Source organism: Notamacropus eugenii, chromosome 3 (assembly GCF_028372415.1).
Source record: "Notamacropus eugenii isolate mMacEug1 chromosome 3, mMacEug1.pri_v2, whole genome shotgun sequence".
Taxonomy (NCBI): Eukaryota; Metazoa; Chordata; class Mammalia; order Diprotodontia; family Macropodidae; genus Notamacropus; species Notamacropus eugenii.
This window is the reverse complement of record NC_092874.1, coordinates 166,266,003-166,290,160: the sequence shown is the minus strand read 5'-3', so window position 1 is coordinate 166,290,160 and position 24,158 is coordinate 166,266,003. Positions and strand designations below refer to the sequence as shown.

General features: G+C 38.8%; 1 protein-coding gene across 2 annotated transcripts in view; it reads left to right on the top strand.

Annotated features, from left to right (window-relative positions):
• Nucleotides 1-1,897: 1,897 nt before the first annotated feature.
• The window catches only part of ELAPOR2 (endosome-lysosome associated apoptosis and autophagy regulator family member 2), a 203,285-nt gene continuing 181,024 nt past the window's right edge, over nt 1,898-24,158 (top strand). Inside the window, exon 1 of one of the 2 annotated variants that reach the window (XM_072653232.1) lies at nt 1,898-2,698. In XM_072653232.1, the coding sequence (XP_072509333.1) occupies nt 2,492-2,698 (207 nt within the window). In that variant the 5' untranslated portion in view covers nt 1,898-2,491. The remainder of the gene's footprint in view (nt 2,699-24,158) is intronic. The other variant, XM_072653231.1, reaches the window with a different exon arrangement.

Sequence of the window (24,158 nt, the reverse complement as noted above, 5' to 3'; positions counted from 1 at the left end):
ACTATAGTTGAAGATACACTTTTTTTAAGGCAACTTTTTTTTTAAAGCAATCTTTTCCCACAAGGTCTATATTTCATCCCCTTTATCATCAGTTTTGTTTTTTTCTGTTATTTGTACCATACGGTGAGCAAAAGATACAGTATACTCTATATAGTACTTAAATGATCCTAACTGAAGCAAAGCTAGACTCTTTGGTATGACTTTGAGTCCTTCACAACCTGGCTCCAACCTTTTCTTCCAGTTTCATCATCTATTATGCCTTTTCTGCACTTTACCAAATTGACTTTCTTGATATTTCTCACACATGAAACTCCATCTCCTATCTCTATGCCTTTGTTCTGACCATCACCCATGCCTAGATGGAACTCTTTCATCACCTCTTCCTCCTAGAATCCTATCCTTTCCTCCCTTTTCCCTTGCCTTTCTTCTTCCCTCCCTTTCTTCTTGACTCAGCTCAAGCACCACCTGTTACATAAAACCTTTTCAGATCAGGGGTGAATCTGATTTCTTCCCCACCAACTACTACTGTCCTCCCTCCCTAATTACTTTGTTTTAAATCTGTATTATGTATGTACATATCCAGCTCTTTGAAACCAGGGTGCATTTCATGCCAGAGTGCTAGTGCCTTGCACAGAACAGATCCTTTAAAAATGTTTCATGATTGATTGATGATTTCCCAGCCCTTGCATATCAGACTTCTAATATATTCTAGTATCTTTTTTTCCTTTGGTACATTGATTTTCTTTCACTGTGGTCTTACATTCAGCTTATCAACCATGCTTCAAGATCCTCTTATATACTTGTGCTATTGGTGATGACACATTTTTTTCCTTCTGGGAATTTGGGATCCAGTAGGTTCAGTCACTGTTTTAAGTTTGACCTTCCTATTTTAACTGCTAAACTACAATGAAGTGAAGGATCCAGAAATTTATCTGTGCACAAAGCAAGTCCCCATGTATCTGACAAAACAAACAGACAACAGTAACAACAAAACCAAAACCCACTGGGAATTTCTGATAAACTGTTTGGAAAAGCTATTAAATAGATGAAAGTCACTGCCTTTTAAAAATAATCTGCCTTTTAAAACTGTAAGCCTGGTCTTAGGGATAAAAATATTTTGTTAGGCTATAAAATTATACAGGAGGCCCTTAGAATTTTCTTGGAATTTCCCAGCTCTGACAGAAGGCAAGTCCATACCCTCTTGCTTTCGAAGATAAATTAAATCTAATTTCACAGGTGAAATCAAAATATAAAAGATCATGCTTGAGATTACTACAACTTTTCCTCAATCCTTTCAATGGGCGGTTATATAGGAAGATAACTTTAAAAAATATATATATATTTTTATAAAAGGGGAAGTGTTCTACACTGTTTTTAGTACGTTGTCTTTTTCACATAAAATTTTAAAAATGAATGAACATGGCACATGGCATGAAGACAGTATTCAATAGTTTTATTTGAGTATGTTTACACCGTGTTGGACACACCTTTTGGAACCTGAATTTTGCCTATTAGGTCCTCATATTAGATCTCAAATTACAGGGCGATTTTTTTCAGATATCAAAGTTGTTGGATACCAGAGTGCTCCTTGGGGTCAGGCCAATGTATCTGATTTTGGTCCACCCAGTTTAACCTTCTTAATTTCAACTATTTAACTAGAAATTGGGCTTTATCTAGCTAGCTTAGATTTTTTTTTAAAAAATAGGATAGTTATCTTGGGGGGAAAAGGTTTCTGAAATGGTTTATCTTCTGGAGGCTCTGCCCCTTGTGCTATACCTCTGCAGGAGGCGGATGCTCCCTGTGGCTGAGAGGCCACGGCAGGGGCACCACCCAACTGGGCTTCCCCCACGCCCTTGCCAACCCCGTTCCCTGGCAACCCGGGAAGACTATCTTGCATTAGGAGGCCCCGCATCCTTCCTTGGTACCACAGTTCAGCTGGGCAGGGAGGCTGCGGCTGGCTGGTATTTCTTGGCCCCCCAGTTCCCACACCGCTTGCTCCCCTCTCACAGCTCAGCACCTTCTCTAATAGACAGCTCTCGAAGCTCTCTCGTCCTCTCCCTCGAAGCCATCTCCGCCAGCCTTCCCCGCCTCCTGTGCCAGCTCCACGCGGCGCCAGCGTAGGGCCCTTTCCTTCCCTCTTCCCTCCCTCCTTCCTTCTCATCCTCGCTCTCTCCCTTCCTCCCTCCCTCTCTCCCTCTCTCCCCCGAACCCTCCCTCCGCTGCGTGACGGAGGCTACCCGCGCTATCAGCCTGGCAATCCTGGGAGAAGCGGCAGCGGCTGGAGCGAAAACAGCAGTAGCGAGCTGAGGCCAGGTGGGGTGCGCACAGCGGAGAGGAGGGAAGACGAAAGGCTCGCCCGCTCCGCTTCCTGCGGCCGGCCGGCCAGCTGACCCGTAGCAGAAGCGCTCGTGCGCGGCGCGAGGCATCCGGATCCCCCACCCTGTCCGGAGGTCTCCTGCCTGCACGCTTGCTCCCCAGCCCGGAGCTAGAGATGCAGCGGCTGGACGCGGCTGCGGCGCGCAGGAGAAGCCGGGGGCTGCCTGTCCGGGCGCTGCCTGTCCGGGCGCCCAGGCGCGCGAGCTCGCCGTGCTGGAGCCCGGCATGGCTCTGCTGCTGGGCGCTCGTCGCCGGCTGCCGGGCGGCTGGGGCTGTGGACCTAGCCGCCGCCTCCAGGCTCCCGTTACCTCCCTGCCAAGAAGTGAGTAGCGCCTGTGTGTGTGTGTGTGTGTGTGTGTGTGTGTGTGTGTGTGTGTGTGTGTGTGTGTGTGTGTGTGTGTGTGTGTGTGTGTGTGTGGTGTGTTTATATGTATATGTTTTCCCTGGCTTGTTCCCACCCTCTAGTCCTGTCTTGTAAGATCCGGGGTTTTGTCTGTTGTTGGGTCAAGCTCGTCCTCCAGCCTGGTCACTCGGAGAGTGGCTTATATTACAACTGATGTTTGTGTGTGTGTGTGTGTGTGTGTGTGGGGGGGTGTTAATGATTTTTTAAATGTGCACGTGCGTGTTTTGGGGGCTCTGAGGGAGTCTGCAGTTCTCTCCCTCTCGCTTTTATTCCAGGGGGTGGGGACCCATGGGTTGAAAGAGAGAATTTTGTACGGGAGGAGATGAGGGAATCCCTCTAACAGTGAGATTTGGGGTACCAGCTTCTCTTAGTTCTCTCTCGAGCCTTGTATGCAGAGAACCCCTGCCTTTGCCTATGCCCACCACTCACTCTCCCTTTCTTACTCCTCCTCACCACGCCTCCTCCTACAGGCTAAGCAGACTTGCTTAAGTAGATTTTGGGTGTTTATTGGGATTCTGATAAATGTGGAAGGTGAATAGAGGTGTGTGTGTGCGTGTGTGTGTGTGTGTGTGTGTGTGTGTGTGTGTGTGTGTGTGTGTTTGGGGAGCAGAGGGAATGGAGTTTAGAAGAATAGGAAAGGCAGCTACAACATTTTGCCTTTGGGAATTTCTAAATACCCTGCTTGAAGAGGTTAACAGTGTATTCTATCTCTGTCTCTATCTCTATGTACATGTGGCTTTATTGTAATGGTGATGAGAGAAATCTCTTATCTTGGACACTACTAGGCTTTGCTGTTCCAAGAATTTTTTTTTTTGGAGGGGTCATTGGCTACTTGTACTGAGTGTCTAGTTATATTTTTTTTAGGGTTCAGAGAATTCATAATGAAATAAATGACAGGAAACAATTTCCCACTTTGAGAGGTAAAGGCAGTAGAGATAGGGGTAGTGGAGATTCAGAGAAGCAAGCCTATTTTAGGATGCTTGTGATGAATTAGAGTGACAGGTCAATTAATTTGTAGGACAAAAACAGATGAGCTGATGGTCTTTCAGTGTAACAGTGCCAGACCTATTTCCTGCCTATTGCTGTAACATACACATTTTATTCTAGCTCTGATTAAGCAGGCATCTTGCTCTGGACATCTTTGAATGCCCATCTGTCCCCTTCCCCCAGTCATTTATGATGAGGAGACAGCCACTCACTAATGCAAGGTATCAGAGTAGGCTGGGCTGGACTGAAATGAATAGAAAAACAAATGAGGAATGCCTATCAGCTCCCAGATGTACTTTAGTTGTGGAAATCTGTGGCAAATCTCAACAAGCAGCTGTGTTTAATTTGAGTTTATCAAGATCATTAAAAAAAATACACACACAACAAAAATAACCCCCCAAATCCCAATTATCATGTGTCTAATCTTTAATCTCTCCTCTCCAGCTTTCGTTTTAATCATATCTAGAAAATAGTCCAGTTTTTCAGCTTCCCTGCTAAAACGGCTCCTCCAAGGTTAGTCACATGAAAGAGAAGGCATATTCAGTAAAAAATCCAGATACATTATGTATACATGTATATGTATACATATGTGCATGCACACACACAGATTTTCAGCTTCTCGAACCTTAACTTTCTTCCTGTTATTGGAGACTGCTACAGGAAACAGACTGATAGAAATGAATGAAGGTCAGGGCAATGGCCCTGCAGGGTTTGTTGTGATGATGATGAATTAGTCACTACAACTTCAGCAGACTTGTAGGTGAGAACACAGTCTGTACAGAGAGGAAAAGTAGATTAACTAAATGTGGTGCCAAGAGTCAGAAAAAAGGACCAGAAAAAGAAAGGACAATCAGGAAAGCTACAGTCCTTGTTCTACTACTAACTAGTCTTAAATCAAGTGTCTTAAGTTTCTTAATTTTTAATTAACAAAACAAATGAAAAGATTATATCACTGGAGTGTGTTTACAGTTGTTTTTCTAGCCATGGTGATACACTGCTCTAGAAGGTAGCCAGAAAGTTGCCAAGGTTAACGCCTCTACATGCACAAGTGATTCCATTCTGTCTTGTCTTCTTCAGCACATTGCAGCCTCCTTGTTCCTGATGTCTTACTACTCTTCCATACCTCCCTCTCTATAAGCTGCTTCCTTACTGCCTACAAATATGTCCACATCTCCTTTATCCTCAAAAACCCCTCAACTGATTTGTCCATCCCTGCTAGCTATCATTCCATATTTCTCCTCCCTTTCATGGATAACCTCTTTGATAAGGCTTTCTACAACAGGTGCTTCCACTTCCTTTCCTTTCATTCTTTTAACTTTCTGCAATCTGGCTTCTGACCTCATCATTCAACTGGAACTTTTTCTTCAACATTATCAGTGATCTCATAATTGCCAGATCTAATGGTTTTTCTCAACTCTCATCCTTCTTTATTGCTCTGCAGTCATTGACATAATCAGTCACCCTTTTCTCCTTGATATTCTCTTGGTTTTTATGACACTACTCTATCCTGACTTTCTCCATGTTTGACTGCTCCCTCACCAGTTCTCCATTCAGCTCATTGTCACTGGCTATGGGTATCCCCTAAGTCTCTGTCTGTGGCCATCTTCTCTTTTCCTTTTTTACTATTTCATTTCAGCTCTCATAGATTTAATGATCATTTCTTTGCAAATAGTTCCCAGATCTACTTATCCAGCCCTAACCTTTCTCCTGATCACCAGTCCTTCAGCTCTAATTCTCTATTAGACATCTTGAACTGGATGTCCAGTGGAAATCTTAAGCTCAATGTATCCAACAGAATACTCATGTTTCCCCCCCTCCAAGCTCTCTCCTCTTCCTAATTTTCCTAACTTTGTCAAGTCTACATACCACCATTTTTCCAATCACTCAGGTTCTCAACCCTAGGTATCCTCATCCTCAACTCAGTTTCTCTCACTCACCTTCTCCCAACATCCAGGCTCAAAGTTGTAAATTCCTATCATGTCTACCTTCATAATATCTCTCATATATGCCCCCTTTCCTCCTCTGACACTGCCACCTCCCTGGTCCAGAGGGGTGCCCCCCCACCTCACACCTAAACTGCTGTAATAGCCTTCTAGTTGGTCATCTTACCTCAAGTCTCTCCCCATTCCTCCATCCTCTCTCCACCTGTCACAATCTCCCTATTCAATAAACTCCAACGGCTTTTTATCACCTTCAGGATTAAGGGAAGGCAATAAACATTTATATAGCGTCTACTGTGTGCTACGTGTTAACTGTGTTAACCATTATCCCATTTGATCCTCACATCAACTCTGAGATAGGTGCTGAATTATTTCCATTTTTCTGTTGAGGAAACTGAGGCAAACAGGTTAAGTAACTTGCTCAGGGTCACACAGATATTAAGTGTTTGAGGTCATATTTGAGCTCAGGTCTTCCTGACTCTAGAACCAGTACTCTATTCATTGTGTCACCTATCTGCCAAATTTTTGACATATAAATTCCTCCACAAATGTGTTCCTTCCTACTATTCTTCTTACACCTTTTCTATTTCCCTTCCCCCATCATGCTCTGCAATCCAATAGCTTTCTCGATATTCCCCATATAAGAGAGTTTATCTCCCAACTCCATTCATTTTCATGGGCTGTCCCTCATGTCTGGAATCCCCTCCTTCCCAACTCTATCTCCCAGCCTTTTGGGCTTTTTCTGTGTCCCTACTAAAATTCCACCTTCTCTAAGAAGCCTTTCTTGGTCTGCCTTAATGGCAGTACCTTATACCAAGTATTCTTTTCAAGGTATCCTGTATATATCTTGTTTATGCATGTGTGCAAGTTATCTTCTGCATTAGACTATGAATGTTTTTAAAGGAAGGTTTTTTTTGCTTTTTTTTTTTTTTGCCTTTTTTTTGTATCCTCAGTGCTTAGCATAGTGCCTGGTACATATTAGAAATTTAACAATTTAATATTGTTTTCTGACTAATCATCCATGCTCTTTCACCTGATCCTTGGTGCACAGTTGTAATATGGTCACTTGACCAAAGGTTGACATTGACTTTGACAATGAACAAAGTTGACTGAAATCTGTGGATCTTGAACCTTCAACTTTGGGTTTCTTAACATAATTTGACCAGTTTGTTGAGAATCTCAGACTAAATAAACCTAATAAGTGTATAGAGTTCTGTACGGCTTCATTGATTATTAGCTATGTGACTTATATTCTCAGAAGCTTAGTGATCTGTAAAAGGAGTGCAATGAGATTTTTGCTATCTACTCCACTGGGCTGTTGTATGGATCACATGAGATAATGTATGTGAAAAGAGATATTGCTTTAAAGCGCTATATAAATATGAATTTAGTTTAGTATCAAGTAAGGAACAGAGTGTATATAATTAGTAAATGAAATAAGAGAGGACATTATAAACAGGAGCAATGAAGTTGGAAGTTACTGTTAACTTTCAATTATATGAGAGGAAAGGGGGCAAGGGTCAATTAAACCCAGGAATAGATAGCCATACTATTAGATTTTGGCTCATAGTTTCCATCACCCTTTTTAAAAAAAATAAATTAATTTTTAAAAAAAATTACTAATAAATTAGCCAAATATGGCTATTGCTACTTGTTGAATTTTATAAGTTTTCCTTTCCCTTGACTCTCATATCTAGGTCATGTATCCACTCTGACCTTTTCTTGGTAAATGGTGTGAGATACTGGTCTATGCCCAATTTCTGCTGTACTGCTTTCCAGTTTTCCCAACAATTTTTTTTTTTACCAGATAATGAATTCTTATCCCCAGATCTTAAGTCTTTACACTTGTCAAATACAAGATTACTATATTGTTTTGTTGCTATAAGTCATTATGAAGGTGTGTGGAGCAATGAGATAGCTAAGGGAGAGAAGGGAGATTGAAGGAGGAAGAAGAGAAATGGAAGTTTTTGCAGTTCCTGCATTGAGTGACTTTAATAAAATTAAGAGTTGGCATGATTGGTTAGAATCTCTGAAAAGGAAACTAGGAAGTGGCTCCTGGTTAGAAGCTGGAGAAAAGTAGACTGAGGTGAAACTAGTTAACTATAACTTCCTATGCCTTGGGCGATGGAATAATAGAAAACACTGATTATTTTGGAAAACTCAATTGGTGATTAAATCAATAAGATGAAAACAAAAGCACAAACAGGAATGGAATGGTTGACAGTATAGAAACCATAGTCAAGGTAATATGAGCAGATGAAGGGCATGGTTGAATTCCAAGGGCTAGAGAAGATGTCAATATCTAGTTTCTTAATGGTAAAAAGTCTAGACAGCAGTGTGGAATCAAAGTAGTAGATTTATCATCTTTAGACTTCTGAAGTGAAGCTAATAAAAATGTAAAACCAATATAAGATTACAGTTAATTACGTTTCCCATTACAGTGTCCTAATCTATCAAATGTGGATTTTAAACTGTGCTCTATTGATAGTATGAAGATAAAATGAGATAATATATGTAAGAGTAAAAAGTGTTACATAAATGTGAGACCATGTTATAAGCTGAGCTAAGGGAATAAAAGTATAAAGTTGGTATTTCACAAATGGTTCTGCATCAGTGCAGTGGAGACAAGGGGGATAGGCCAGTTTGAGATGGGATGGCATTCAGAAACATTCATTATAAGGCTAAGCCAGAAAAAGAAAGTAGAAAAGAAAACTGAATTTGGGAGTTAGAGCAAGACTGGAGGTTTTGGTCCAAATGGATGATGACTGCTTAAGAGGAAAAGAATTAGTAACTAAGTGGCCATTATTTGAGTTGGGAAGCCCTGATAAATCATTAAAGATGCTAGCTAGTTACCTCCGTGCTTCTATCACAGGTGGTGTTATGCAGCTACTGGCTTTGGATATATATTAGTTGAGAACTATTAATACAAATACTTTCATGATTTTTTTTCCAGTCAATAAACACTTTTAAGTGCTTATTACCTAGCAGGTACTGTACTAAACTCTGGGGATACAAAGAAAGGCAAAAGACAGTCTCTGCTTTCAAAGATCTCACAGTTTATTGGGAGAAACAACATAAAATAACTAAGTATCAACAAGCTATATGCAGGATAAATTGGAAATAATCAACAAAGCAAAGGTACTAAGATTAAGGAAGATGAGAAAAGACTTCTTGTAGAAGGAAGGATTTTAGCTGGGACTTGAAGGAAGCTTGGGAAGCCAGTCCATCAGTAGAATCAATAGGACATTTATTAAGCACCTACTATGTGCCAGGGACTGTGCTAAGTCCTGGGAGGCCAAGGTGAGGAGAGAGGGTAGTCCAGACATGGGAAACAGCCAATGAAAATTCCCAGAGATTATTCAAGGAACAGCAAGGAGGCTAATGTCACTGGATTGAAGAGTATGTAGCAGAGTGTAAGAGGACTGGAAAGGTGGTGGGGGTGGGGGTGTGGTAGGTTCTGAAGGGCTTTGAATACCAAATAGAGCATTTTATATTTGATCTTAGAGGTTTCTCTTTCTTTCCTCAATCCTGTCTCCACTGACCTTATCTTTAAAGGCTTCCTTTGGTTTGTTCTTTTAGCTCCAATAAATCAGAAGATTTTGGGGATAGGATAACCACAGATTCTGCAAAGTCAAAAGGCATCTGGAAGGTAAAGAAATAGCCTTTTTTTTTTTGTGGGAAGATAGAAGCATACTTTATATAGCCCTTTAAAAGCATTTTCTTCACAACCACTCTGTGAGGTAGGTTGTATAAATGTTACTAATTTCCAATTTATGGATGTGGAAATTGAGACTCAGAGATGCTAAGGAATCTGCCCAGGGTTACACAGCTAATGAATTCTGTCCTAGGCTTCTGACCCAACCTCCTCCTGACTTCAAATCCATTATTTTTACCATAATAAATAGTATGCTGCCATACTGGGCCATGAGCTACTTAGAAAAAAGAAAGCCAAGCTCCTGTTTTAGAGTAGTTAGCATAATACAATGATTTCCCAGGCCAGGAGAGGTAGAATTTCCATTTAAAATTTGTCTATACTCTAAACCAAATTCTCATGTTTTAGGCAAATGTGAGCAAAGTCTTCACACCATCAATATTTACAAAAACTGAGTTGACACATTTGTGAAGTGTCATATTTGAGCACAGATGAAAATAGCACAGCACAGTGCAGAATCTCCAGTCTTCTTATTATGATGGGACACATCTTCAGGAGAGTGGCAGAGCTTGTCATTTCTTATTCTTATGAAGCTCCATCATGTTAGACACTGTGATTTTAAGGGCCCATAGGTCCTTCTGTCTGGGCCTCTGGACCTGATACCAATCTAGCACTTCAAGAGGCAGTTAAAATTTCTTCTTCTCCCAGATTTTCCTGACCACAACATGCCTATCTTTTTGCCCTCTCTAAATTTCGGTACCACTTATCTATACTATACACTTTAGTACTTGATTATATGCCATTGTATTGTTTCATATCATTGTCATTTTTCCCTAACTAGATTTTAAGTCTTTTTTACTTATTAGCCTGCAAGCAAATTCCTTGAGGATAGGTAAAACACCTTTTATATTCCCATAAGACTGGTACATTCATTGCTTAATAAATTTTTATTGGCTTGGCTTGGCCATGAGCTTAGTTAAAAGTATTTGGAATTGTAGGAGATGCTGGAGGGGGTGCAGTTTAGGGAGAAAATGATTTTATAGATTTTTGAAAGACCTCCCTATACCTATTAACAGGGCAATTAGGTGGCATAGTGGATAGAGTGCTGGGCCTGGAGTCAAGATGATCTGAGTTCAAATCTGACCTCAGACACTTACTAACTGTGTGACTTTGGGAAAGTCACTTAACTGCCTTACTTTCCTCATCTGTTAAACGAGTTGGAGAATAAAATGAGAAACCATTTTAGTATCTTTGCTAAAAAAAACCCTAAATGGGATCATGAAGAGTTGAGCTTGACTGAAACTACTGAACAACAACAAAAATACTTATTAGCAATCTACATTTTGGGTAGAAATAGACCTCCCTATGCCTATTAGTAGTCTGAGAAAAATACGTGCTCTGATACGATACCCTTAGGAAGCAAAGATTGTCATAGTACTCCAGAGACTAGCTAATACAAAGCTTTCATTTTTATATAGTAGGAAAATGAAGTTTAGAGAGGTGAAATGACTTTCCCATCATTACCGATTCAGAGGTAGGATTTGAACCAGATTCTGTCAGTGTGGCACCCCATTCATCCTATAGTATCATGTTGCCTCCTTTCACGATCACTGATAGTGAGCTGAGAATAGCTTGTTTCATTGAGGAAATGAGCCTATCTGACATGTAGGAGCATAAATTTTATACTTTTCTTTCTTTTTTTTTTTTTTTCTTTTTTTTTCAATTTTTTTTTATTAATTTTTTTATTTTTTTTAATGTTTAACAATCACTGCCATACAATTGCGATTTTATCCCTCCCCACCCACCCCCCACTACCTCCCTCCCTATACTTTTCTTCATGTACAAATGAGGTTCTAAAAATGACTGAACAGTACAAGGTCCTGGATTCCAATACTTTTATTTATCTGGCAGGATCACTTATCAGAGTGCTATGGAAGGGATTCGTTCTTTGAGTATGGGTTGGAGTAGCTTGCCAATATGATCTCTTTCAGCTCTAAGATTCTATAACCGTGTGAACATGATACTTTGCCTCAGCTGAGCTAGAAGAGAAGCTGCATCGTAGGTAGGATCCTTAACACCTTATTACATATGGTTGGAAAGAGAAGTTGGTAAGTGGTGGCAATCAATGCTACTATTTAATGTTCTTTTTTTACAATTGGAAAAGGGTGGAATTTCTTTATGGAATTGCAGGGTGAGGCAGTGATGAGTGCTAACAGTTTTGGTGAAAAGACTTCAATACCCAGTAATCTGTGCACCGGTAAGCCTTAGGGGAAAGTCATTCTTGAAAAGAAGGATGAGAAGCATTTGCATGAGAAAAGGCTTGCCTAGTAAAGACATGCCAATAACTTATTTTTCCCTCCACTTTGAAGAAACTAGCAATAAAAAAAAGGATTTGGCAGAGAATAATCAAGAAGCGTAGTTTTGAAAAAAGGTAAGAGGTTAAGGTTTTTTGCTTGCACATTTTTAAAGTTCATATAATATTAGGGGCTATTGTAAAGAAAGTTAGGTTGTACTACTTTGATTATTGTGTGCAAAAGAAGTTGATTCTAAGTATGAAGGATGTTTTAGTGGATCACAAACTCAATGTGATCCAACAGTATAACAACTGCTATGAAATATCACAAGATCTTAGGCTACTTTAATAAAAACAGAGTATCTAGACAGAGAAGTCCCAGTTATGTTTTGTTCTTTGATGGTCAGATGATGCCTAGAGTAATATGTACTGTAAAAAAATGTTTTCATTGAAATATTTTGATTTTATATCACCATTTCCAGATATATTTCTCCTCATTCCCATAAGTTGCAAACCATCCTTTGTACCAAGCAATAAAAAGAGAGGAAAAAAGGCATCAATTAAGTTGGATCTTTGAGTCCAACACATACTCAAAACATGACTCTTCTTTATAACTTATCTGATGAGTAATGTTACCAAACAAATAGAAGCCCTGGAATCTAGAATAGACAAAGTTTTCCAGCTAGAATCCTTCACATGAAAATCAAGGGAAAGACATGAGTACCTTGTTTTAAAATCAATAATATTGACACACTAAAGTCAGAGGACAGAAATCAGTCAATCAGTAAACATTTATTAAACACCCACTGTGTGCCAGGCACTGTGTTAAACACTACAGATATAAAAAAGAAACAAAAGTTCCTGCCCTCAAGAAGCTTGCAATCTAAAGGATAAAACAGCATGCAAATAAATATGTACAAAGCAAGCCACATACTAGATAAATAAGAAATAATTAGCAGAATGCAGATGCTAGAATTAAGAAGGGTTGGGAAAGGCTTTCTATAGAAAGACGGATTTAGTTGAGACTTAAAAGAAGTTGGAGAGGTCAGTAGTTGGATCAGGCGAGGCAGAGAATTCTAAGCAAGGGGGACCACCAGGGAAAATGCCCAGAGCTAAGAGATGGAGTGTCTTGTTCTCTGTACTGCCAGAAAGCCAGTTCACTGGATTGAAGAGCGTGTGAGGGAGTAAAGTGTAAGAAGACTGGAAAGGTAGGATAGGGCAAGGTTTTGAAGGATTTCCAGTGCCAAAAAGAGCATATAGTCTCACCTTCAATTTTTACAGATGAGGAAGTTGAAGTTTAAAGAGGCCAAGCATCTTGCCCTACGTTACACAGGCAGTAATTCACAGAAGCAAGATTTATATCCACATCCTTTAACTTGAAAAGCCAATTCTTTTTCTACTGTACCACAATTTCTCAGTTATATGAATGTGAAGATTTAGTTTATGGTAGAAAAATCATCTTCAAAAGTCTGCCTGTTCCTTCTCATATTTTAGCAAGGACAACTTCAACTTCAGGACCTTCCTTAATAAAGGTTTTCAAGAGATGAAAATGTAGGAATATTGGAAAAATGCAAATAAGAACAACTTGGCAAATTTAGCTAATACCCTAATACTTCAAATTAAAGCACTGGAAATTGAAGAGCTAATACAAAGATTTCTAAAAGTAGTAAAAGTGACTGCTGATGAGACTGTGGAGAAGCAGGCCCGCTATTATAATGGTGGAATATTAAATATGGCTTGAAATAATGGAATACTTGTGTTCTTTGGTCCAGTGATCTCATTCCTTTGGTGATACCCCAAGGATGTAATTGACAGGAAAAAACCAATTGATGCAAAATATTTGCAGCAGAATTATTTCTAACATCCAATGTCTATAGTTATGCAATGAAGCCAATGATTGGAGAATGACTGAAGAAATTGTGGCATGTGAAATTAATGGACTGTTGTTGTGGCCTAAGAAAAACACAGAAACGAAGAATACTACGAAATATATTAAAATATATGATACAACATATATCAAAGAATCAAAACAATATGCATATTAACTATAATTATGTTAATATCAGTGACTACAAATTCCAGAAAAGTTCACAGAAGAAAGCGTTCAGCAAGGAACATGGAAACAAATAATATTTTTGTGGCTATCTTGTTAAAGTTAATATGTTGTGAATAAGTAAACTATGACTAGTGGAAGTTCTTGTTCATATATTTGAATATTCAATTTAGAATAAAAAAAGACATACAAGCTATTAATTGATGATGTCTGCCTGCTTGCCTTTGAAAAATTACATTTTAGTATTGTCTGTAGTTTTTCTAATTATTTTGTAATCTTCTTCTTGAGGTAATGTAAATAAATATATGACTACTTTTTAAATATATGTCCAAAATGAAATTCTTCTATGTATTTGGTGAAGCAGCAACAATAACACACATACATAACATTTAAAATTTGCAAAATATCCTATGTGTATTATCTCATTTGATATGCACAATAACTCTGTGAGGGTGTTATTTATATTATGCCCATTTCACAGGTAAGGAAAACAAAGTTCAGAGAGGTTAGTTGACTTGCCCAGAGTCACATAGCTAGCAAGGTGGTGAGGCAAGAGTCAAACCCAAGTCCTCTTGACTCCAACTCTAGCACACTATTTACTATACCACACCTTTTCTTTTCTAGCTGGTCTTCTTGACTTCATTAGGTGAGTGTTATTTCAAGTTCCTCACATAGCCTCTCAATGCTAACAGTCATGTTATCGCCTGGCCTCAGTGATATCAGCCCCAGAAATGCTGGTGAATCTCTTCAGTCTCCTGACTCCTTGTCCTTCTTCCAGTTACATTTGTGGATGCACTTGGGATGAGTTACCTCTCTTGGCATATTTGCTTTTCTAATTCCAGCGCCTTGCACACAAGTCTTTGAATGTTTGTTGCGTCTGATGCCAAGTTTTCTGCATGCTCATCTTCTGCTCTCCTGCTTTTCACAGTTTTGTGACGTAGTGCTATTCATAATCTCCAGTTGTCTTGCTCCATAGTCTTGTGCAGTTAGACACATCCTCCACATCCCTGGGACCCAGGCTGTAATGTCTCGCCACTTAGCAAAGAAGTTGTTTGTTGGCCAAGGAAGTTTTGAGGCTCTTTTGACCTTATTGTGGTGACTTTTATTACACTTAAATTTGCCTGAGAAATGGTGATCATCAGAGTCACTTTTTACTCTTATTCCCTTTTTAAAAAATAAGATTATAGATCTAGAGTTTGAAAGGATCTCAGAGGCTATCTGATCCAATCTCTTCATTTTTCCAGTGAAGCACCTAAGGCCCAGAGATGTTAAGTAACCAGTCCAAGGTCGCATGTTGTTAGTAGCAGGGATCAGATTTGTAGCCATGTTCTCTAACTCCAGAGCTAGGGTTCTTTCTACTGCATTATGCTTTGTTGTTGTTCAATTGTGTTCCACTCTTAGTGACCCATTTGGGATTTTCTTAGCAAAGATACTGGAGTGGTTTGCCATTTCCTTCTTTGGCTCATTTTACAAGTGAGTAAACTGAGGCAAGCAGGGTTAAGTGACTTTCCCAGGGTCACACAGATACTAAGTGTCTGAGGCTGGATTTGAATTCAGCAAGATAAGTCTTCCTGAAGGCCCTGATACTCTATCCACTGAGACACCCAGCTGCCCCTGTACCATGCTACTCAGCATCAAAAGCAGAGTAGGAAACTGGGCCTTTCTGATGCCAAATTTCGCATGCTAATCCTTATGCTTACTCTCTCTTCATCTAGAGTACTAGCAGTTACAGTAATATTAATAAGTGATCTCAAACACTGTGTTATTCCTAGGACCCTCTGTTCTCTTTGTTTCCCTGTTTACTACAGTCACTGTCGAAGTGATAAAGAGGCCATGAGACTGAAGAACGTTTTTTGCTTCATCAGTTTTGTGGATCATCTTGGTCAAAGACTGTGTCATTCAGGGATGCTTCTGATGTTGAATCTTGCTGCACTTGGATATGCTGGTCCACGGAGAGCAGACAGACACTGCTGCTAAGACCATACTCAGAAGTTTTTTCAGCCTCGTACGGTAGACCAGACATTGTGCTCTGCTAACTAACCTGACAATTTAGCCCTCCAGGGTCACTGTATTGGAGTAAACTTCTGTGGAGACAATAGTAACAAGAATATCTGCCCATATTTACATAGCATTTTGAAGTTTAAAAAGCACATTTTTGTTTATGATGAACTCAGTGGAGAAAAATATTTGCACACTTATTTTTGTATTTATTTTAGAAACTCTAAAAGGAATTATTTTAAAGATTTAATAGAGAAACACTTTGAGAAAGATAATAATAGTAGCTTAAACTAACATAAGGTTGTAAGGTTTGTAAAATACTTGGTATACATTATTTTATGTAAGCCTTGTACCAGCTCTATGAGATAAGTGACACTTAACAGATAACGAAACTGAAGCTCAGAGAAGTTATGTGACTTGCCCAGGGCCACTCAGCTCTCAGATATCTGCAGTTAATTCAGACCGTTATCTTCCTGACTCCAAGTTCAATGCCTTACTTACTATTCCACCTTGCATTTTTAGTTATTATATGACTTCAGTGAAGAAAAATATTTGCAAAAAATTGCAAAAATTTTGTATTTATTTCAGCAGCTCTAAAAAGAATGATCTTAATGGTTTAAAAAAGCAGCCCTTTTCTTATTGAGATGCTATAAGATGGAATGGTCTGCTTCCCCGGTTTCTAAATTCTCTATTTAAGCAGAGACTGGATGGTCATCTGAGAAGAATATTGGAGAGAGGGCCTTCTATTGGTAGAGTGGTTGGACTAGATATTCCTTTAGGCACTTTGGAAGGGTTAAGATGCCATATGTGTCTTTTTTACAATTATGATTCTCTGGAGAGTTGAAATGACTCTCCATGATCACACACTGTCATAGAGAAAGAGCTGATTAAGTAATAATAGATTGTTTTTATCCTTAAGTTTGTTACACTGTGGTCTATACTTCTTGATCTGAGCATAGTCTGAAACTTGGCTTAAGATCAATCTGTAGTTTCTGTATATGCTGTACTAGTCACTCACTATTTCCTGAGACATTGTTGCTGAATAGAAACTATTGTACCAAGGCCAGCCAATCACTCCTTTAAGGACTGGTGAAGTAAATACAAGAGGCAGCTATGTGGTGAAGTGGATAGAGTGCTGGACCTGGGGTCAGGAGAATTTGAGTTCAAATTCAATCTCAGATACTTATTAGCTGTATGAACCTGGGCAAGTCACTTAACCCTTTTCATCTCAGTTTCTTCATCTGTAAAATGACCTGGAGAAGGTGGAAAATAACTCCAGTATCTTTGCCAAGAAAACCCAAATGGAGTCATGAAGAGTCAGACTCTACTAAATGACTGAACAACAACAACGAAATAAGTACATAAATGTGTAAAAGTTTTTTCCGCTGAATTAATATAGCTACAAGACAAGCATAAAATGATACCCTCTGGTGCTACTGGGACTTTCTAAATTCCGAAATTGACTACTTGGAATACAGGTTTTCCTTCACAGGCAACTTGTAGTTTGAGAATCTTTGTAAGCAGGGATAGCAAAATTTAGAGTATAATAAGATCATCTGGGACAAAGTAATGATCCTTGTAGAAACTGGAGCTTGTTGATTTCCCATTTCTTTGTATTTGTCATCTTCTAGATCTGAAGAAAGAATTTTGGCAGATTTTTTCCTCCAGGGTTATAAGCTACCACCACAGGAGCTCCTAAGAAAACCTAGCAGAAACTCTGTTGCCCCTATGATAACCTCTAACCAGGGGCGATAACTTATTAGAACTCCTTCCTTTGGCAGCAATTTAGAATGTAGACACTGCAGTCTGTTTGCCTTCTCTCCCAGGCAGAGAAGTAATGGTACTTTCTGTATTCTAGTTTATGAAGGCATTTGTTTTTGAATTTGTAGGTCACCCAGGCTAGTGGTTCTGTTCCTGCTACTTCCGTGTCAATGAGTATATCTTTCAGAGAGTAGGCAGGAAAAAGAAGTGACCAAAACTTGAGTCCCCCTCATCTGCTTAGCAGTACTGGTAATCTGATCAGAATTTTCAATATTTGAGTCTTTTTGACGGAATTTGAAAGTCTCTGGTACCTATCAATTTTTTGTAAACCTTCAAGAGTCTTATAGATGTCATCTATTACTATTGTTGAGCTGCTACATGGTGCAGTGGATAGAGTGCCAGTCCTGGAGTCAGGAAGACTCCTCTTCCTGAGCTCAAATGTGACCTTAGACATGCACTAGCTGTGTGACCCTGGGCAAGTCACTTAACCCTCTTTACCTCAGTTTCCTCATCTATAAAAGGAGCTGGAGAAGGAAATGGCAAACCATTCAATTTTCTTTGTCAAGAAAACCCCAAATGGGGTCATAAAATGTCAGACATAATTGAAAAATGAATGAATGCCGTTACCATTATTAGCGCACTTGGTTAAGCATTGGCTGGATTGTAGATACACATATTAGGAGCATAGTTTTAAAGGCAGAAGGGAGTTTAGGAGCTAGAAGGGAACTTAGAGGTCATCTGCTTCAACCCTCTTCATTTTACAGGTGAGGAAACAGAGGCAAAGTGATTTGCTCAAATAGGTACTGGTAGTATCAGGGCTGAGATTTGAGTCCAGGTCCTTTGATTCCAACTCCTTTCCCAATGCCATGATGCTTCTAGAATTGCGCAACAGGAGAGAGAAATTTATTGAGCTGTCATTTAGGAAAGTCAGCTTGGCTGACCTGCTTGCATTTAAAACAGAGCAAGATTTGATGCTATATGGTCATGCTGATGAGGTTAGTAATGTTTCTACCATTCCCTGGACCCTAAAAATATTAAAAAAATTCCAAAATAAGTTGTTGAAATTGAAAATTGGTATTCACATCCATACAATACAATAACAATTTCTTAATATTAAGTTGGAAGAGACCTTAGAAAATCTCTTCCTTAGAAGGTTTAACAATATTAAGAAATTAATAATAATTTCTTAATCATATATAAGACATTGTGGTAGGTACTAGGGATAAGACAAATGAAAATCTCTACCTTCAAGGAGCCAAAATTCTGCTAGGGAATCCTTAGGAGGAAGAGAGCACAAGCAGGGGAAGGAGTCTTATGATTTGCATCCTGGAGGCCCTTAAGCCATCGTTCTTGAGCTAAGCCTTGAAGGAAGCTAGGTGTTTCAGAAGGAAGAGATGAAGAGGGAGCATATCACAACCAAAGGGCCCAGACCCTATGCAAAGGCCTAGAAGTAGGAGATGACACATCAAATTCAAGAAGTAAAAACTGAGATTGTCATCTTGAAGTAGCTGGAAGCAGTCAGTCCAGTGAAAGGGTGTTTGCAAGTAGTCTAAATGAAAGATGGTGAAGGACTGATCTAGTAGAGAAATTATATGAGTGGAGAAAAAGGGACAGACATGAAAGATGTAGAAGTAGAGTTGATGGGCTGACCTAAACTATGACTTCTATGACTGTGGTTGAATAGCCCTATGGAGGTTTTGCTTATTGTGTAACCTCATTTATTATAGTTTTACTGGGACAAAGAAAGTTGCATTAATTATCTGTGATTCAGGAAAAATGATAACAACCAACTCCAGTACCTTGGTTTCATATCCTTGGTGAAGGAAATGAATGAAGGCAGCTCAGTGCTGTAAGACCTAAATTTAATTCTGTGAATTGATGTGGAACAAAACCAGGTCATGTGAAAGAGGACATTAGCTATTTCTATTAGAAGAGAGAGTATAGACTGTTCTTTAACTTAAAGGATAGTGAATTTCCTTGTACCTTTTTCTATTTCATAGGATCATAGATTAAGAATAAGAGGGACCTCAGAGGTAATCTAATCCAACTCCCAAATTTTACAGATGAGGAAACTGAGACCTGGAAAAACCTAAGTGACTTGTCTGGATCATCATGATGCACCCAAGCATCAGGGGCAGAATTTGAACCCGGGTCCTTTGGGAGGCTGCATGGCAAATTGGATAGGGTACTAGATTTGGAATTACAAGATATTTGGGTTCAAATGCTGCCTCAGGCGCTTAATTGCTGTATGACCTTAGGCAAATCACTTAACTTTTCTGTTTCTCTATTTCCTCATCTGTAAAAGCAGGGTGCTGACCTTGATATCTTCTAAGGTCTCTTCCAACTTTAAATCTATGATCCTATGTTTCTGCATATTACAACATACTCCCTCTCTGGAGTGGCTTTTAAAATTTCTGAACCACATTATTCTAATTAAAAATTAGAAGTACAATGTTGAGCTTTTTAACACATTTAGTCTTCCCACAGGCAAAAATTAAGCATTTATGGAGCAGAAACCAAGAAATTACTCTAGTGATCAATACCACTTATCACTGTTTGTGTCCATACGCATGAGGGTGTCTATGAGAAAATTTGTTCTGTTGTCACTCCACTTGTGCTATTTCTTACACACTGTGTTATAGCATAATTATTTGTCTGTGGATTTAACCAAAATGAGCTGAGGCTTTGGGGAGAAAGCTAAGGACAATGTCTTGAAGTATGTTTTCAGTTTTGCAAACCACATTTCTAAGGCATACTTTGAAAAACTAGAATATGTCCAAAGGAGGATGACCAAGCTGGTGAGGGGCTGGATAAGATGGCATATTAGGAATGATTGACTCCTGGAGACAAAAAAGACTTGGGTAGAGAAACCATAATATCTGGTTTCAAATATCCGAAAGACTTTCATGTGTAAGAATTTGGTTACTCCTGTGTAATTCCAGAACTAGAATAAGGAAGACACGTCTAACAATTAGAACTGCCCTAAATGAAATGGACTACTCTGTGGTGTAATGATCTCCCTGTCAAAGAAAGGATGCAAAGAAGAGACTTGAGCACTCTCTATTTTAGTGGGGAATTGGACTAGAGAATCTCCAAATTCCCTTGTAGTAGTGAGATTTGATTCTATTGAGAGTTAATTCCATATTTGTTTGATTCTGTGAAAAGTCCACTCTGTATTTTTCTCCAGTCTCCAAGACTGGAATTTTATATATCTGCTTTTCTTAAATAGGAAACATTGAAGGCAAAAGGAAAAGGAGATGGCAGAGGATGAGATGGGAATAGATAGTATCATGGAAACAATGAATGTGAACTTGGATAGACGGTGAGAGAGAGTGAAGGATAGGCCTGGCGTGCTCTGGTCCATGGGGTCAAGAAGAGTCAGACACAATTGAACAGCAACAAATTTTTCTTAAAGCAAAACAAACTTGAAATTCATTTTTATGTGAATTAATTATTCCTTTTTGGTCTGGTTATTATTTTTGCTTCCTCCATCCCCTCCCAATCTCATGAGTCACTTAACTTTGAAAAGTCTTCCTTTCTTTACTCAGTCTTCTTCTTTTTCAGTAATTTTCCCTTGCTATGATTACAGCATTTCTTGCTCCCCCCACCCCCCGTCCCCCGCCCTGGTGCTATTTATACCTAGTCACTGGCCACCCAATTTTATCTTTGCAGATGACAACTTATTTTGTGATGCTGAGTGTCATTTGGGGAATTTTTGACTGATGGAGAATGCACATTGGCTTTTGCATGGTCCCTTGCCTTTGGGAAAGAAAGCATAAAAATGAGTTATAGAATGGTTTTCTATCAGCTTCACTGGAAAATTGGGTCAAATTAGTTAAGAGTTTATAATGTTCTTTCTCTAGACTTTCCAAAATAAAATTGCTTTTAGAAAGATGAATCAGGTGAGCTTGATAAGTGGAAACTTGCTACTTTTCCCTAGGAAATGAATGTGAAGAAAAAGTTTTTGGAAATCGCTCTAGTAAATCAAGAGGCAGCCAGCAGTATAAGAGAAAAGCCAGTGGTCTGAGACTGAGGATGTGTAACTATTTCTGCCTGTCTGACCTCAGTCAAATTATTTCACTCTTTGGGTCTCAGTTTTTTCATCTGTAAAATGGAGTTTGAGATGGTTGTTCTAGATGATCTCTAGGGTCTCTTCCATACTGCAAAGACATAAAAAAAGCACCACTATTTATATATAACCTGCTTTGCCAGAAATGTTGTTAGTTCCTCAAATTTAGGTCAGTAGAAAAATTAACTATAAGTTAGCTTAAGCGTAGTGCTTAAAATCAAGGAGAGTATTTCAAGGACATGCAAATTTGTCCTGATTGTTAGAATGCTTTCTAGTTTCTTACCACAAGCCCCTCAACTCCGGTCACCAACCTGCCATTTTTGGATATGGCACCAAATTTGGCGGTAGTGATGGTGGAGGGGAGTGGGTGGAAGTAGGGAGGTTGGAGGGTATGGGAAGTCAAGTGGGTAGGAAGGAATTTCCACAGGATACTAACTAATAAAGCTACGAGAGTTACTGGACTACGAGAGTTACAAATTTCCTTTTTTTATTGAGAATACTATCCTTGTCCAAATTACCCACATCTATCTTAGAATCATCCTTGATTCTTTCTTCCTCTTCACTGCACAAATGCTAACCACCACCAAGCCTTGTTGATTCTGAACATCTCTCCACAATATCTTCTACAACACCCTTCTCATTCATCTGCTTCTCTCCACTCAAATATTCCCTTTCCTCCTCCCTCTCCCCTCAATTCAGGGCCCATGCTATTGTAAGAACCTCCTACCTCATTCTAATATCTCTTTCTTCATCTAACCCATTTTCCACACAGTTGCCCAAAAGATACAATTTTCCCCTCACTTATTAAACGGTTCCCTAGTGCCTTTGAGATAATAATGAACTTCTCAGCTTTGCACTTAAAGCATTTATATGGTGTGACTTCCACTTACCTTTCTAGTTTTATTTCATAGTATTAGATTACTAGGTGTTACCTGAACCCAGCATTCCATTTTCTGTCTCTGCTTTACTTGACATGCACTCCCTCCTCATGGGTGTCTCTCAGAATTCTTATTCTTCCTTCAAAACATAACTCAGCAGCCATCTCCTCCATGAAGTGAGGCATTCCCTTCTCCCTCCATTTAGTGTTTCCCTCCCTTCTAATGCATGTGAATAGATAGCTTAGATCGTAAGCTCTTTGAGAGCAGGACCTGCTTTATTTTTTGGCTTTGTATCTCCATAGTCTGGTATAGTGACTTACACATGATAAGTGCTTAATTAATGTGTTTGACTGTATTATAGTCAATTAATTACTTAATTATTGGATTATGTTTTCTTAATGGTATTTAGTGCTTAATTTTAAATCACTTTTTGAATTTTGAATAGTTCATTGAATATATAAGGGATGCAAAATCTTCTCTTTTTATAATGAAATAAAACTATCCTCAGTGGTTGCTCCAAAGATTAAAACTGACACTAGTTTAGGTACTAACTAGATTAAAGCTGACAATTTGTTAAATAATATTACTTTTTCTTGATTTCAATGTCTATCCTGCTAATAATCTGGCTGAATTTGAAAATATTTTGCATTCATAAATGCAAATGTTGGGGTCTTTCCCTCCTAACTTCCTCAAACATTTAATTTCTATAGTGATTTTAGAAATGCATCTTTTTCTTAGTGCTTACAAAATCAATGTACCAGTGGAAAAAACACAGGACATATGGAAGTAGAGACACACATAAACCCTAATTATATGTTTTGATAGACTGGTTCGTTTAAACAAATACACGGGAGAACATTTTTGCTTAAGGATTGTGTGTGCGTGTATGTGTATATCTGCGAACACACACCAGCTGTTTCTGTTTTCTAACTCAGACTGCCAGAGCTCATATACCTTTGTACTAGACTAAGCAAACCTCTTGATTTGACACATCGCCTTCTCCCCTCCAACCCCTGTAGAACAAATGGCTCCTAGCAAGCTATAATAGTATAAACATCTAATTAGTTTGTCCTATGAATTTCTTTTCTTTTTTCTTTTTTTTGAGACCCTAGGAAGCTCAGAAAAAGATATAATCCATTTTATTTTCAGTTACAAATTCTCTCCCTCCTTCCACCTCTCCCACACCCATTGAGAAGGAAAGAAATATGTCGTCCATTATACTTATGAAGTTATTGTTCTAGGAATTTCAAGACATTTGTTAAGGACATTTAAGATAGTATTAAGACAACTTCTTCAATATTATTTAACTGTTGCATATGAAATTAGTGCCTAACACACAGACAAATGATTAATAAATATTGAAAGGATTTACCTTATTTGTAAATGAACACCTTAACCTATATCAGGTAAACTATATGCTTTTTTATATTTTGTTAATTTTCAGAAGAAAAGCTTTAGCTTATTTTATCCTTTTCTTGGGGGAAAATTCTTTCTAGGATATTAATCTACAATAGGGTTAAATAAAATTTCATGTTCCTTATATGCCCCATTAGACTAGTCACTAGTCACCAGCAAAGATTGCACCCTTGTTGCTTGCTAGATATTTCTAGCCACTAGGGATGTTCTATGTCTAGCTTGGCCATGACTGTACCCATGGAGCAGTACTGACTATCTCTGAGGACACAGATGTGTAGTTTTATGCTTTACAGAAGATGAGCATTGTCCAGAAATAGTGAACAAAAGGGTTG